Below are 17,300 nucleotides of genomic sequence, written 5' to 3' on the forward strand. Positions count from 1 at the left end.
GAGAAAGTAATTGGTAGGAAAATTATGGTCGGGAAACTAAAAAAAACAAGAAAAGATGGCTTATATATTATCTTCAATTGGAAACTCCCACTGAGTAAAGACAATGACAAGCTGATCCACACAACTATTTTTCACAAGTGCAATTCTTTGCTCACACTCTCCCTTCCACTTATTTTACTAAGCACGAAAAATGCTACTAGTTAAAAACCCAGTCATTTTTGAGAGGTTATGACAAATGTTTTGATCCATTTTCTTACTTCAAAGTGTTTGCATTTAAAATCACTTGTAAAGCTAAAAAAAATAATAAAAATAAAATCCACATAATCCAACAATACATTTTAAGGAACTAAAACATAAAAGGTTGAAAAATATTTTCGGAGGAGTCTTGCATTTGCATATTGCCAAGTCAAGTTTCCTTCAGGCATTTATTTACAAAAAGCAGAGTTCAAAAGTCCTTTCCCTAGTAAAAAATTTTCATGTTTTCTGGATTTTAATAAACCTGTAGGCACTACAGCCTAGCTGGATAAATACCTGCATGAATACTGCAAGGATTTCCTCCAAAAACTAATTAGCAACCCTTATGATTGCTGACTTGAATGAAATCCGTTTGATGAGAGCGCTTCATCTTGTAAGTCCTGCATGTGAGAGTTACATTCAGCTGGTAACAGATTTCACAGAGGCATGTCAGCCAGGACTGTTAACCACCATTGAAACAATGAACAATCTCAAGGTACGCAACACTTCCCAACAGGGCTGTACTGTAGCCAGAATTTCACTCCAGTGTGCAAGTACAAGTGACGACATTAAGATTGTATCATTTTGCACTCGTGTGGGACAATTCAGCATTACTTGTTGAAATGCAAGATAAATATGTTTTACTAATGCACACCCACCCACACAAAATAGCCCCAACTAAGCAGATCCCCCACAGCCCTTATATTATCTTCTCACTAGTATCCCCATATCCTTGCTTCTCTGCCAATTTTAAAATCAATGGGCCCTATGTTCCTCTCATTCTGATGTGACTGTAATACTACTGACTTCAGTGGTGTGAATCAGTCTCATCCAAAAACCCCAGGAGACCAAATGACTGCTGGGAAAGAGTGCTGGCTGGGGAAAATAAGAATAAGGGTGTATGATTGTGAAGTGGTGCAGGGAGAGAGAATGCTTCGTTAATACAAAAAAAAAAAAAAAGAACTGCATTTGGAACCTTTCCTTTGCCTAGTTTCTGCAGGTTGTTTACTACTTGCATTGAAACACAAAAAAGAGAAGGAAATATATGCTGGATTGAATGCCTCTGGGTATGTCTTCTTAAATAAGCTTTGCCATCTTTTCAATGATAACCCCCCCCCCCCCCTCTCTCTCTCTCAGTTTAAGTGCTAAAATCACCTGGATTTGTCAGCCCCTAAACTGCTGGTGAGAGTGTGTTCTTATCTAAAGAGATGTACCTCAATCACATGCATTAATTGATATTGGGTAAGATACTTTATTCCTTCTCACTCTCTCTTTTTTCAGTCTTATCCCTCTGGAATTAAGCTCAGATTTACCAGCTAAAAGTGAAAACATTTTCCATGACATCTGTCAGCTCAATAGCTTCTGAGTCGGTACATATTTAATCTTTAAAAAAAACAAGCAAAAAAACCCCACACCCCCTACCCTACAACCTCATAAATAACCTCCATCAGCACATAGGGTGACTCTTTCATTGCTTAAGAGCCAAGTAGAAGGTTTGCATCTGATAATATGCAATGACATGGGAATCAAATGGGGTAACAAGTCACATTTTATGAAGACGATGCACACAGACACTTAAAATAATTAGATCCTCTTAAAAGGAACAGAGTCAGAAATTTGTGTCAGAACATAGAAAATGCTTCTCTTCCTCTTCAATCCTTCAACACACAATTTTAAATATCTGACTGTGTTTTCAACTCTTCCTCGAACAGCTCTGTAGTGGCAACTGCCTACTCAAATTTTGCAATACCTACTCCAAACAACAGAATTGCTGCATCAGCTTTATTAAAGACAATTCACCAACTTTCCAAAAAGTAAAAGGTAACAAAATAGCATGCATACAGAATAGGCATTTTAAGTTGTCCTCTGTGCTGAACCACTAATCTCCAACTACCTTAGTTCTAAACATTGTAAGTTTAAAAATATTGTAAATTATTTTTTATCTATAGTTACAACTTTGATTATTAAAAATGAATAGTCAATTTACTTATTACTGACACATTATTTACTCTTTGAGCTTCCCTCAGCTCAATGAAAATCACCTTTGCCTATAGTCATTTCCACTTTCAGGTTCTCGGTTCTCAGTTCTGCAACATTTAGGTTGCGAACACTGCAGAGAAGGGCTTAGTCGTTCTCTGTTTTCATTGGAATTAAAAACAGACATGGAAAGAATTGTATTAATCTTAGGTAAAAGCTTGTTTTTAATCACATGCAAGTTTCGGACAAATTTGAACTTGTATGGTCTCTTAACTCTGCTATTCTCCAGCTTGACAGACAAATTAGCACGTATGATATTTTTATACACAATATACGAAAGTCTCCAAAGGATTAGTCTTCCATACAGAACTGATATAAATACAAAAGGAGATATTACATATATATTTCTCAATCAAAGAAAGATTTGGAAGCAAGGCTATTTTTTTTTTTTACAACCCCTCCCCCCCCGGAAATATCACACCTGCCACTAAGATTTTTTTCTTTTTTACGTGAGGAACAGACTTCTCTACAGATTGTTGAATTATGAGCCCAAGTTGCCAGGCTCCAGTGCTGTAATCCTGGATGCTATGCACTCCTTCATTTCCTCACCTGTGAGCCACAGCGACTGCCGTAAGAAGAGCAATGTAAGGTAGGCGTGAAGTTCTTGCTCAGGGGAATGGTGATTAGTAACCCAAAAGAGTACACACTAGTACCACAGACACTCTACAAATGAGCTCCTTGTACAGTAATCAGTCTTCCAGTTCCATTTGTCTTGATTAGCAGCTCCCCCTCTCACAATTACCTCACCTTGCCCTTGTTATTCAGAGGGAGTCGCATGCTTCTGTGTACAAAATCTCAAGTCAACAGAAGCATATTCGTGCCACAGATTCATCCTGATTCCTGCTGGCTTTTCTGCTGCCTTTAGAACCCCGAGATGCTGCACTCCCCGGCCCTGCCAGTCTTACAGCCTGCCCAAGTGAGGCTCTGTAGCTTAAGAGAAGAACTTGCAGCCTCCGGCATTCTTGCTCATCACCTACCACCTAGAGTCATTACACAGGTCTCCCTTCCTCCCATTCCATCTAACAGTCCCACTCAGCGTCCCTCTCCTCCTACCAGATAAGCTAGCTGTAAATGAAAAGGAAACACCAGGTGGCCCAACCATAAGACAACCGGAAAGTGGTTAAAAGAAGCATAAGAACCACCGGGATCTAATAAGCAGATCCCACGGACTATATATGAAGAGAAGATATCCAACCCTTCCCCCGCCCCCAAACAAATAACTTGTCTCCCACCTGTCTGAGTCCCTTCAGTAATTTCTTCCTTTTCCCAAGGTGTTGGCAAAGATTGCGGTCATTTTCCCGGTCTGAGCTGTACTGGTGATGGTTAAGTCTGTGCTTTTTTGGATGGTACGACAGCCCATTGGTAAGTGCTTCCCGTTTCTTCTTGGCCAGAGGATTCTGATGCTTTTCCACACGTTCCTGAGGCTTCAGTGCTACGTCCTTCTGCACAAGAGGGTGAAGGTGGGGCAGAGTGGGAGAGGAGAGAGAAAATACAGAATTATTGGTTGTGGTACAGGCTGGGAAATGACTTATTTTCATGTTAAAAACAAGCCCATTGCATTTGTGCAGCTCTACTTCACTGAAATAGACTGGGACAGATCCACAGGCTCTCTCTGTATTCAGCGCAGTTCAGAGAAGGCACCACAAAGGAAGCAGTAAACCACCTTTGTGGGTTCATGATCCTCAAGCCACCAACCACTGGTCCAGGAACAACTCAGGGAAGCCTCTGGGTTGCTCTAAATTATACCAGCTACAATGGCCTGCCCTAAAGGGCTGTTCTGCCAGGCAGGGATCGCCAAGTGCATCAGCTAAATCCCCCAGCCCTGGCCACATCAGGGGCTGTGTGGGGCCCAGCACAGAAGGAACTGCACTGACTCTGTGCTGCCAAGAAAGTTTTTATATGTTGCAAATCTCCAGCTGGCTGACTGAACGGATTTTGGCAAGGCTGCTTTGAATCTCCACAGAAGCGCAAAGCAGCTTTAAGTGGGACCTAATGGGTTCTCTCTCAACCAAAGAACTTTAAGTGTAGAATAAAATTCTAAAGCTACTGGAATTGAGGGGTCAGATACATCAAGTGTCATTACTCATTACAATGTTACATGACTCACTCTCATCACACACATATATACCTGCATCCAGCCCTGCCTCTTGGCGTGAGTTCATCAGCACCAATATTTGCAAACACAACCCGTTTATCAACTGCTTGTACATTTATTAAGTCAACAAGTGCTTATAAGGCTCAAATTAACAAACACCATGTTTTTTAAAGCAGTCTCTAGACTTTCAAATTTCTTTCGGCACATTTAGATTTGGGCCCAAAGCAAAACAAAGGCCTGATTCAAGCCCATTGGAGTTAACAGGGGTCTTTGCAATTACTTCACCTGAACCACCCACCCACCCAAGTGTTTGGGGAAGTTTACATCTAGGTCCCAACTTGGTAACTGACCCCTACCTCTGCCATTTGCACGATTGTTGTCCCTAGCCTCTGTTTGCCAGAAGCTGGGATGGGTGACAGGACATGGATCACTTGATGATAACTTGTCTGTTCATTACCTTTGGGGCACCTGCCATTGGCCACTGTCAGAGGAGAGGATACAGGGTTTGATGGACCTTTGGTCTGGCCCAGTATGGCCGTTCTTATGATCAACTCTTGGCTGCAGACACCCTCAAATCCTTGGTAATAATCAAATTTGGATGCAGATGTTGTGGCTCAAGCCCACTACTATTTGTTTCCCTATCAACATTTAGAACATAGGAGCCTATTTTTAAATAGATTTGGAAGGATTAGTTTTCATCAGTAAATGTTGAATTCACCCAACGTACACAAACAAACAAACAATATTTCCATCAACAATAATCTAAATTTAGAGACAGGGAAAGAAAGAAAAATTATGTTTGAGAACTTTTTATTAGAGTTTAATTTTAGGATTTGGTATGTTTTGACATGTGACATTGACAATTTGTGTTTTATTGTTAAAGCTTTAACTTTTTATAGCTTGATGGCTAGTCATTAAATAATTATTGTCTGACCCATCTCATTCTCTCAATCGGATATAATTACCCACAGCTTTGAAAATGTAAATAGATAAAAATAAATGCTTAAAAACAGATATTTGTCAAAATTAAAAAATAAAAATGGAATTCTGCCAAGTCTATTTAGACAAGGTAGCACTGAGCATACTCGGCTAATGTGTCAGGCTGAGTGGGTCTTGAGCACCCAGAGGAATAGCTACCAGCCTTCCTAGCTCAAGGTTCCCCATGTGCTCCGGTCCTGGCGCCTTCATACCTCAGTTCATCGTAACTTCAACATTACAACTGCTGATGGAACAAGCTGGGAATGAAAGATAGAGCATGAGAAAGCTCTGCGGTGCCATTGGTTCTCTTAGCACATGCAGGTTCGGAACAAGAAGAAGATACCACAGACTCTGCCAAAAATATTATATAAGAAGACAGACAAATTTTCCTGATCTGGGTCAGCGAACAGAAATACACCTCACCATCCGTTTGGTTTTTGTTAGAAAACTCCCTCTAAATGCTTACTTCACAGGATTTATACCTAAAACCATGAACAGAGTTAGGGTATGTCTTCACTACCCGCCGTATCGGCGGGTAGCAATCGATTTATCCGGAATCGATATATCAAGTCTCGTTAAGACGCGATATATCTATCTCCGAACACACTCACCGTTGACTCCGGCACTCCACCAGAGCGAGCGGCGATAGCGCAGTCGACGGGGGAGCCGCGGCCGTCGATCCTGCGCCGTGTGGAACCCAGGTAATTCAATCTTAGATACTTCGATTTCAGCTATGCTATTCGCATAGCTGAAGTTGCGTATCTTAGATCGATCCCCCCCCAGTGTAGACCAGCCCTTAGTTAAAGTGGAGGCGGTCACTATTCAGCTTTGATATTGAAAAGAACAGGGAGCGTTTTACAGTCATTAGAGAGGACTGAGAGCAAGGACTCTGGTTCTGTTCCCAGGTCTGCCATTCATTTAAGGCACCTTAGACAAGTTCCTTAGCTTCTCTGTGCCTCAGTTGTATTCATTTGTTATTAACCATTTCAGAGGAGAGTTAGTAGCCTTAATCCATGTTTTTTAAAAGGCTTTAAGATCAAGGCACTTCACCTCTCTGTGCTTTCGTCTCCCCATCCCTCCTCTGTGTATAGAGCTTTGAGAACCACTGAAGAAAAGCATTATATATAGACTTGGCAGAATCCAATTTTTATTTTTTAAAAAATAATTTTGATGAACCCAAATAATCTGTTTAAATGTTCACAGTTGGAGAACGAAGGAGGGATCAGAATAATGATTTAATAACAGTAGATGTTGAGATTCAGAAAGCTAAAGCATTATAACCAGCTGTCAACATCACACACGTCAATACATACAAAGTTAATATCCTTAAATCAAACACTAAAGTTCTCAGGCAAAGTAAGAAAAATGCTGCTTGCTCATCTGTAAAGTTTTATCAATCATTGATAGATATTTTTTTTCAGTTGGTGTGCGTACGTTGAAATCGACATCTACCACTAAAAACCTAATTCTTCCAAGTCTAGTTATATGGCAGCTAGGTAATTATTATTAACATGGAATAAGTGAAAGAAGTATTAGTTTGTCTTCCCAGTCCCACTAAAATAACATCCCCATGCCTAAGATATTATATTTTGACCGATATTTTTCACCGATTGTTAAGTCAGATACTCAGCTGATATAAATCAGCTTAATTCCACTGACTTCACTGAGGATTGACTTCAGGAGTACTATACCAAGTTGATCATAGTGGTAAAATTTTTTGAGTTTAAAATCTATTCACCATCTGGTCTGACCTCCTGCATTACCCAGGGTAAAGAATCACCCAGTATTTCCAGCATGGAGCTCAGTAATTTGCGGTTGAACTGTACTGAAATACATTGACAAACTCTTTTAGTAAAGCCAGACTTTCCACAGACCCCCTTCAAAATAAGTGGACGTGCCAGAATTACAATTCATATGCTGTAATGCACTGAAACAAAAAGGTGCTTCATTATGAAGGAAGTTATGCTATATCTGAGCTCACAATCACACTTTATTCTGTGAAGTCAGCATAAAATCTACTGGTTTATGAGGAGCACTTACACAAACCCGATCGTACTTGTACCCAGGGACTTTGTTAGGCTACTGGATTTAGTGTTTGTGCCTTAAAACCACTATCAGGACCCACAGTAAATTCCAAAGGGGAGGGAAAGAGAGAGAAGAGAGACTTTTGTGGGAAAAATATTCCCCTAACGGCGAGAAAGCTTCTGCAGGAATGTTTCTGTGGCTAAGAATCTAAATGCAACAGTGGCAGAATTCCAAACTTATAAAATGTCTCGAGGGTCTAATACTTCCATCAAGAAGTGACTAACTCCCATTAGCATTAATGAGAGCTGCTGGATGGGCCATAATTCCCTGCTGCTCTGAAGGGTAGCCCAGATACAGCTGGGTTAAATCTTTTAAACCAAACCCCCCATATCTGAGCTAAGTTTGCCAACAATTCTGTTGAGTTTAGAGCCATCACTATGCAGTTTATTATTTGGAGTGGAATTCACCTGTAAGGGCATCTCTCAGTGTACACCCAAGGCAAGTGAACAAATGGGACCTTAAGTTTTTGGGGCAAGGTCATGACCTAATTCTCAGATAGGCGATAATTGCTGCATTCCCCAAAAGATGTGATATACTCTGCTCACTGCTAGAAAGAGAGACAAGAGAGCAATGCATACATGCAGCTCGCAGTTACAAATCATGAAGCGGGTCTCGCCTCCAATTTGGTGGGTTACCTTTGCATTAGCTTTAGATTGCTCAATACAAAGAAATCAGAACCAAATTACTCCAGAACAGGCACCAGCCTTTTGCTGCCTTATATCGCGGTAGGATTCATAACAGAGTGCTGAGGCCAAAATCTTATCCCTTTGAAGTCAAAGGCACAACTTCCCACTGCCTTCAATTTCACCAGGATTTAGCCCCTAGAAAACTAAGACATGAGTCCAGTTTTTTGTCTGCAGAACTGACTGGCAGGTGAAGGAAGTGGTGTAGTAAGAGAAGTACTGGGTTTATAATGGCGCCACTGGCTCCATGGCACCAGGCCCACACTTGGGAAGGGGCCCATAATCCTGGGTCGGGGTGTGTGGGGGCGGGGGGGAGAAGAGGGGTGAGGACAGCAGGCAGGAGGCTGGGGAACCGGGGGGGTGGGGCTCAGCTGGCCCGGGTTAGGGGTTTCTGGCTGCCACGTGCGTACACAGCTCCCCCCAGCTCCACCATTATTCGAATGTGGAGGCCAGGGAGTGTGGGGGTTCCAGCCCAGGCTGGGCAGGAGGCGGCACTGGCACCCCGACCACCAGTGGGTGCTCCTTGCTCCAGGTAAGCCTCCTCGGCCCATGCCCTGCGGAACAGGTGGAGCCCCATCGCTCCATCCCCACCCCGCCACTAGCACCGCCGGGGAAGACTTCAGGACAAACTGCTCTGTGCCCATATGCCCCACCCTGTATGGTACAGTACTCCAGAAAAGGCCAGATTTGACGTATTTTTTTTCCTTCGGTCTTGAAAGCCTCTGAAATAGGCTACTGTCTGACAGAATAACGGATTACATACATCACTGGATGTGTTCTGCTATGGTAATTCCTTTGTTCCTCTCTTTAAAGCTGCTGGGGAGAAAGGAAATAGATGGCAGAGGGCTGATTTAGCAGAGTACGGGAGGTACAATAGGCTTGGCACTCGATGGGAAGAGCAGCCCCTCAGTGGGCCTCAACATTTGAGCAACAGGCTTTCCAGCTCCCTCCAGACCCAGCCATCAGCAGACAGCCTGGAATGACGCAGCTCCCCTTTCTTTACTACATTCTAGTCCCTTTTCAAAGTAAGACAGAGTCATGGATGAGGGGATCTGAGAGACAGAAGACACTGCACAGCCAGCAAGAGGAGTTCTGTCAAAACATTCACTGTCCATTTATGGTTTACCGCTGCTTGGCTCCTCCTGGAGCAGCAAAAGAAGAAGAAAGCATTCTGGCTGACCACTGGCCTGGCCTGAGACTGGAAGTGGGTAACAGAGTCTGAGTGGAGGCGAGGACTAAGGGTATCACTGCAGCAAGCAGAGTTTGATTCACTTCAGGAAAGGAGGGAGCTGGAGCAGGCAGAGCTAAATCCAGAGAAAGAAAAAGATTCCATATTAAATTCACAAGGATGAGTAGCAGCATGGTTCACTGAATAGGGCACTGGACTAGGAGCAGGAAACTTCAGTTCCATTCCCAGCTTTGCCCCTATCCTGCTGCGTGACCTTGGGGAAGTCTAACTTCCCCTATCTGTGGCTCAATTTCCCCTTCCCACCCTTTGCTTGTCTTTTATATTTAGATTGACAGTAAGAGCAGGGACCATCTCTTACTACACCTCTACCCCAATATAACGCTGTCCTCAGGGGCCAAAAAATCTTACCACGTTATATTGAACTTGCTTTGATCCACTGGAGCGCACAGCCCTGCCCCCCCCCCAGAGCGCTGCTTTACCGCGTTATATCTGGGTCACGTTATATCGGGGTAGGGATGTATATATACGTACAGTGTCAAGCACAACGAAGGCCCAATCTCACTCATGGCCACTAGGCACTGCCATAATACAAATCATAAATGTCATTAAGGTGACCGGGGGCCATACGCATACCTAGATAGATAAGGAGACTTGGTATTTTGTGTCAGGCACAGTTTTCAACAGCTACACACAAGAGCTGGTTCAAAATGGATAGCTGATCCTATGAACGATACATTCTTATCTTGGTGTTTCTCTCCCCTCTCCCTCCTACACACAAACGTCTATAGTATTAAATAAATAATATAAACACATAAGCCTTATTTTAAAATCAACTACCGGTATGTCATATCATTCAGAGGCATCTTTCATCAATAAGGTGCCTTAAATGTATAAGTACGTAATTGCATGCAATTCAATACAAATGTGTATTACTATTTATGAGCGTACTGTATAATCTAAAAAAAATCCATTTGTTTTATTTCTATGAGGCACATGAATCAAACCAATCTCTCTCCCCGTGCCCAACACAGAATAGCTGCATACGCGGAATGGTCTCCTGCCGTGACTCAAGCAAGCAGGAAGCCTGCTGAAGTCTGCCGGGTGGCAGTGCCATCATCTTACTCCAATTAATATGAAGATTTCAAACCAAATTATGTGTCTGGGAAGGAGCAGAGGCAAAGCATGGATGCACAGAGACTCTTTTACACAATAGGAGCTATGAAGCACATACAGAGTTCTCAAAGTACCAGCGTTGGGTGAAACTTGCCCCGTTTATTTCAAAGGAATTGATCACCGTAGTATCTAAGTGCCAGCTTAGACGTAATGGGCCAGAGCCTCGCTGGCAGCATAGCAGTCGTTCTCACAGCTTTGTTGGGTGAACGCGCTCACAAATCCTAGGTATCTGGTCCCCAGCAAGCTAGTTTGCATCTGAAGCCTAGAGCCTTGAGCTTCCATTTCAGCAGCCAGAGAACAGCTGGGTGTAGGGCAGAGGTAGGCAACCTATGGCACGCGTCCCAAAGGTGGCACGCGAGCTGATTTTTAGTGGCACTCACACTCCCCAGGTCCTGGCCACCAGTCCGGGGGGCTCTGCATTTTAATTTAATTTTAAATGAAACTTCTTAAACATTTTAAAAACCTTATTTACTTTACATACAATAGTTTAGTTCTATATTATAGACTTATAGAGAGAGACCTTCTAAAAATATTAAAATGTATTACTGGCACGCAAAACCTTAGAGTGAATAAATGAAGACTCGGCACACCACTTCTGAAAGGTTGCCAACCCCTGGTGTAGGGGATCCCTAGTTACTTCCCCCGCAAACCAATGGTTTGAGCATTGGCCTGCTAAACCCAGGGTTGAGAGTTCAATCCTTGAGAGGGCCACTTAGGGATCTGGGGCAAAATCAGTACTTGGTCCTGCTAGTGAAGGCAGGGGACTAGACTCAATGACCTTTCAACGTCCCTTCCAATTCTAGGAGATAAATAAATACATTAATGGAGATATCCTATTTATTTAGCCATCTGTGCCAGTGACCAAGAGGGGATACATGATATAGGAACTGGTATAGCAGCTCTGTCAGCCTATGCTAAGGGATTCTTCTCCCAGGAAAGACAAAGCCACAGAAAGAAGCCCTAATGCAGCAGAGAACAAGGCCAAGTTTCTTGGCTGAAACTCCAGGTGTTCAGATTATTAACAGGTTCAAACCTCAGTCTCCATGAAATGTTTTTATGGGTTACTTTTTGTTCCGGTTTCATTCTGAACTGGAAAGGGGCTTCGTTTCTGAATCTGCTTTGAATATGCCCCTAAACAATGGAAATCTTTTTGGGAAAAAAGCACGGTATTTCAGAGCTAGCACATCCCAACTTTTACAGTTTGGAATACAGTTAACCTGGAGTGAAGCTTGAAAATATACACCATACTTGCCATAAAACCCTTAAGAGAAGAGTGTGGTTTTGTTAAAAGAAAAAAAACCACAAGTGTTACAAAGCGATGCAACTTCAAATTAAATGTTCCATTTAAAAAAAAAAAACAAAAAACAAAAAACAAAAAACCCAAAAATGTAAAACAATCTGTTACAAAGCGACCTGAGCTCTGTAACCCCATTTTACTGCCAACCGGAGAACATTCAGAAATGAAGACAACCCAACCCATCCATTGCAAAAACTTTACGTCACTCAAATTACACCAGACAGCAGTGGAGTGCAGGTAGTACCTCCCCTTAAAGTACCCACAGCCCACATGCCAACGTCCCAGAGCAACAATTACACCAACATGACTTTTCAGAGTCAAACAACAGTTGTGCATACTATTCAGAATGTCAATTGCAAAAGGAATGCTTTGGATTTCAAAGGAAACAGCATCTAAAAGGGTCTTATAAATAGGCCATGAGAAGACTGAGTTCGGTGTCTGTCATGGACCCCAATGAAGAAAGAAGGAGCTGTTCTTTTTATGCCATTTAGAAAATTTGGTTTTACGTGTTACAAAACACAAAGCTGGAAGCAGCTGTCAGCTTTGTCTATGCTTTATGGACCTTGTCTTTGGAGATGCTAAGCACCCTCTATCTTCATTGAAGCCAATGGGAGTTGTAAAGGGAAGAGTGTGCAGGACTGAAATATAAGCATGAGAAGGAGGAGGAGGAAGGGGAAGTATCTGTTTTTTGGGAGGGTTTTATTTGTTTGTTTCAAACACAGCAAACTGGATATTCAGAATTTAGTTATCAAGAAATTAAGATGTCTAGACTACACAGCTAAGAACTGGAAATCCTGACGTTTAGTTAGCAGCATGCACAGAATCTCTCTATCTAGTAAGTTAGCCAAACAATTGGCACACTAGCAAACAGCTGCAAAAACTGCATTACAAGAAATAATTCCAGTCGGATGACTACCAAAGTTCCTATCATACTTTGGCAAATCTTGATCAACTCACACCGCCGAGTTTTGGAAGAATTCTCTGACTTGATTGATGGAAATGTCCTTCAGTGATGCTCTTAGTTCGGCTTACTAATTTACCACTATAGTTTTGGCAACATCAGCAAGACTTGGAGGCCTGAAAATGATGCACTCACTGCTCCCTGAAATCTTTCAAAGTTAGAAAGTTGCATAAGATGTTTTTAATAGTCCTTCATTTTTCCTTCGGATAGAACAGCTAAACGTAGCTATAGCTGGATTATGCTGAAACCAAGCTTTTGGAAACATTTAAGGAAGCAACACAGCATGGGGGTAGGTGAATAGGAAGTGCACTACAAAAGAGAATGGATTTCTCAAACTTTGGAAATTACATGATTTGTAGGACACTGAGGATTGGAGGAGAGAGCCATGATGTCAAGCACACTAAGTGGCTAACAGATCCACTAACCCAAGCAATTTCCTCAAGTTACTAGATCTCTGCAGAAAGGTTTGATCTTGGTCTTTTTGTTTGTTTGCTTTGTGTTTGTAAAATTACACTGGTCTACAATTTTTGAGAAGTCGTCTGCTTCAGAGATAAAATGTGCTATTTATTATTTATTTTGATGTGCTGAATTCAAATATGACAATTAAAACAACTGATTGGCTACTGTTTCTAAGATATTTAAGTTTTTACATTTTATGTCTATGTATATTGTGTCGATAGTAGAGTTTTAATCAAATTGTAAACCTAGGTCTTCATGTGTTTATGGTTGCTTTACATGATAATATTGCACCTGTCCTGTTTATGTAACACTTTAAAAATCAGCAAAAGGGTTATATAAATAACATTTATTATGAAACAAAAGGCAAAAAACTATTCTGTACATAGTTTAGTCCTATTCAGTGTCTACTCGGCGGCTTCGTGGCTTGTCTCTTGTATTCATTAAATGGAGCATCTCTTGTCACTGTCCAGCAATAGTCTGCAAGCATTGATGGGCTCCATTTACCCTGATAGCGTTTCTCCATTGTTGCAATGTCCTGGTGAAATCGCTTGCCGTGCTCGTCGCTCACTGCTCCGCGGTTCGGTGGAAAGAAAATCTAGATGAGAGTGCAAAAAATGTATCTTTAGTGACATGTTGCAACCCAGGCTTTTGTACGCTTTGAGGAGGTTTTCCACCAACAACCTGTAGTTGTCTGCCTTGTTGTTTCCGAGAAAATTTATTGCCACTAACTGGAAGGCTTTCCATGCAGTCTTTTCCTTGCCACGCAGTGCACGGTCAAATGCATCATCTCGAAGTTGTTCACGAATCTGAGGACCAACAAAGACACCTGCCTTTATCTCAGCTTCACTTAACCTTGGAAATTTTCCACAGAGGTACTTGAAAGCTGCTTGTGTTTTGTCAATGGCCTTGACAAAGTTCTTCAGACCCAGCTTGATGTGTAAGCGGTGTGGTAACAAAATCTTCCTTGATTCAACAAGTGGTGGATGCTGAACACTTTTCTTCCCAGGCTCCAATGACTGTCGGAGTGGCCCATCTTTCTTGATGTAGCGGGAATCTCTTGCACGACAATTTTAAGCATCATTTTCGTTCTCAGTGAACCAGAATTAGTAAAGTTTGACTACATTTATTTCAGAAGCATTTTGGCTGTAGAACAGTGTTATTATCCAATCTCTCCTGCATCTCCCTTGAATCTCACAACAAAGTAGTTCAGTGCTGTGCAAAAGAGGCTGTGCAACAAACTGCAGATGAAAAGCTGTACCAGTCTGCAGGACCCCATGATGTTACCGATGAAGGCAGAAACAATAGACAGAGCACTTCGCTGTCTGTCTGAGATATGGTTCATAAAAAGAGTCTGCAGCAATGAGATTGCTTTGATTTTTCATACAAAAATCGGTGGTTAACAATATCATTGATATACATGCAGTTCCTTTTTGGGTGCTGCTGATGTAAATTACACACGAAAACACTATAGTAGAAGAACATTAAGGTCTCACAATTAAACTTTCAAAAAATCAGGAGATGCCAGAATTAAGGTTCCTTGTGCAGCCTTAATTCAGCCCCGTTGTGGGTATGCATTACGATATTCTTTAATTACATGATCACATGCTATTTTTTCCCCCACCACGCACAGAAAGGATGGTATACAGTTAAGGAGCAGCAATTCAATATTTTGTTTTCTTCTCATTGTTCAGTGCGTGGCCCCATACCTTAATTTGCACACTTTTCAAACAGCTTTAAAGACAGCAAAACTAGTTTTTTCGTGGGCTCGTCTATAGCATTTATCACAACAGTATACGAGTGCTTCACAAATATTAATTAATTTATTTACACAACACACTTGTGAGATGGGGGAATATTCTTCCCAAAATTACAGATGAACAACTGTGGCACTAAGACATTAAGGTCAAACTTATCCACTAATTTTGGGTGCCCAATTTGAGATGCCGGATTTAAGTACTTAGCATTATACAGCTCTTTATATGTTCAAGCACAGCTCACATTCACTTCAGTTGCAGCTGGGAATCTCACTCCCAGCTCTTCATCCGAGTCTTAGTCTTCTCACCTAACCAGTCCCTGCCTCCACTCCTAAGACTTCTTGTTCCAGTTTTCTTCCCCAGCAAGTCTCATCCCAGATCCAGCCCCCTCCCCATCCCTATTCCAAGTCTCCTTGCCCAGCCATTTCCAGTTCCCCCAGCTCCCACCACCAGTTTTCTTGCTCAGTCAGTCACAGTCCTCCCCAACTCCCAGTCCCAGGCATCTTGCACCCAAACTCCCAGCCAAAGTTTCCATCTCTCCCACCCTTCTAGTCTCCAGGCCCGGCTTCCACCCCATTTCTCCCCCATGCTCCTTGTCCTAATCTACTTCCTCAGTCTTACTGTAGCTCCCTCTGAATTCAAATCAGGCAGCGTCCTCACCCTGTCTGGGCCCAACAGAGCAATCACTGGGAGTACAGGAGAAACAGGTGCCCTCCTCTCGGTTCAATTGCCCAGATCTGCATAGGGTGGGGCCAGGTGCCAGGTTTTTGACCGGAAAGTCCAGTCGAAAAGAGGACCTGACCTTGTCCAGTCAGATATACTGACCAGATACCCAAAGTTCGGTTGTTGCAGGCGGGGGAGGCGCCAGCCCATCACCCACACCAGCCCCTGCTCAGTTGGGGCCAGCTCCTCTCCGTATCAGGCAGCTACAGCTCCCAGCCCCACCTCTACAGAGGAGGCCCTCCTGAAGCAGGCAGGGCCAAGGAGCGAAGAAGGGGGAGGGCCTAAGAGAGAGAGGTTCCAGCTCTCCTGCTGGAATGTCCATTTTTTAAAGGATTACAAAGTTGGCAAGCTTAGATCTGGACCAGACGAAGCAGAGAAAGTCATGGTCAGCTCCAGGTTGGAATATGCTCAGTGTAAAATGGGATCTTTGGGGAATTTAACTGCTAAAATCTAAGCAGTCTCTACTGAGCATGTGCCAATTGCAATTTTTCAGAGGCCATGTTTTGGCAGATTTTTACCGGTACAGCAAAGACCATCCCCTGCCAAATTTCAAGTCCCTGCTCCAAAGCTGTTGGGTACTAGAACTTTTCAAAGAAAACGTCACCAGAATTTTTTTAACCTAGCAAAACTATGCGTTTTTCCCTAGCCTCATTCTCAGAAATGGATGAACTGATTTGGCTGACATTTTTCTAGACACATTCAGCCTGAGGCAGACTCCTGACATAGAAGATTTGAAAGCAAACAGTTAAAGTTTAACAAAGTTACAAGCATCTGAAAATTGGGACTTACAATGGAAAATGTCAGGCAACCTTAATAATAGCTGGTGTTACCAGCCCTACCTGTAACATACATACATATATATGTTACACACACACACACACACATATATACACATACATATATATATACATATACAAATATACATACACACACACACACACACACACACACACACACCCCCCACACACCTACAAAGGTGAGTGATCATCTGAACTGTACTATCCCTAACTCAGGCTCTGCACGAGGGTTTTGACTTGTGCTCTCTCTGGACTTAGTTAAAGGACACATGAATACCAGTTCTTTCTTTCTTAGATCTTGCATAAACTATATTTTGTGGTGTGCTAATGATGTTTACAGGGTGTTTATTAGGGCGCTAGATCTAAACATATAATGTGCAACATATTTATTTCAACACACTTCACCTCTTTCCACTATCCAACATCCATGAGACTGGATCGTGACTCAAATGCATTCAGTGTTTGAATTCATCTGAGACATTTTCAACAACCTTCATTTATGTTATGGCTTGCTTTAAAAAAAAAAAAAAAATCACATCTGGTTTGCTTATTTGTGATTAGTTACATAGGCCACATGATATTGTTTCTGTTCCCTGTCTGGACAAGAATCGCACGTTTATGACCCAATTAAGCTAAACATGTAAACGTGCTAAAGTCAATGGGACCTAATACAATGCTTTAAGTGCTTTGCTGAATCAGGGCTCTAATCAGGTATCTGGTGTGACTTCAAAGAAAGTATATTTAGAAAGCAGTTTCTGCATGTATCCAAGTACAAGAGAATAAGATTCACTTTTACACAAACTTTGACAGCAGAATTTAATCACACAATCTTTTG

At 42.2% G+C, this 17,300-nt stretch overlaps 1 protein-coding gene across 5 annotated transcripts in view; it reads right to left on the reverse strand.

Moving 5' to 3' along the window:
• The window catches only part of AUTS2 (activator of transcription and developmental regulator AUTS2), a 968,890-nt gene that overhangs the window by 700,978 nt on the left and 250,612 nt on the right, over nucleotides 1-17,300 (reverse strand). For all 5 annotated transcript variants that reach the window (XM_054008222.1, XM_054008225.1, XM_054008223.1 and 2 more), the window contains exon 2: nucleotides 3,504-3,713. In XM_054008222.1, the coding sequence (XP_053864197.1) occupies nucleotides 3,504-3,713 (210 nt within the window). The remainder of the gene's footprint in view (nucleotides 1-3,503; nucleotides 3,714-17,300) is intronic.

This window comes from Malaclemys terrapin, chromosome 18 (assembly GCF_027887155.1).
Source record: "Malaclemys terrapin pileata isolate rMalTer1 chromosome 18, rMalTer1.hap1, whole genome shotgun sequence".
In the NCBI taxonomy this organism is placed as follows: Eukaryota; Metazoa; Chordata; order Testudines; family Emydidae; genus Malaclemys; species Malaclemys terrapin.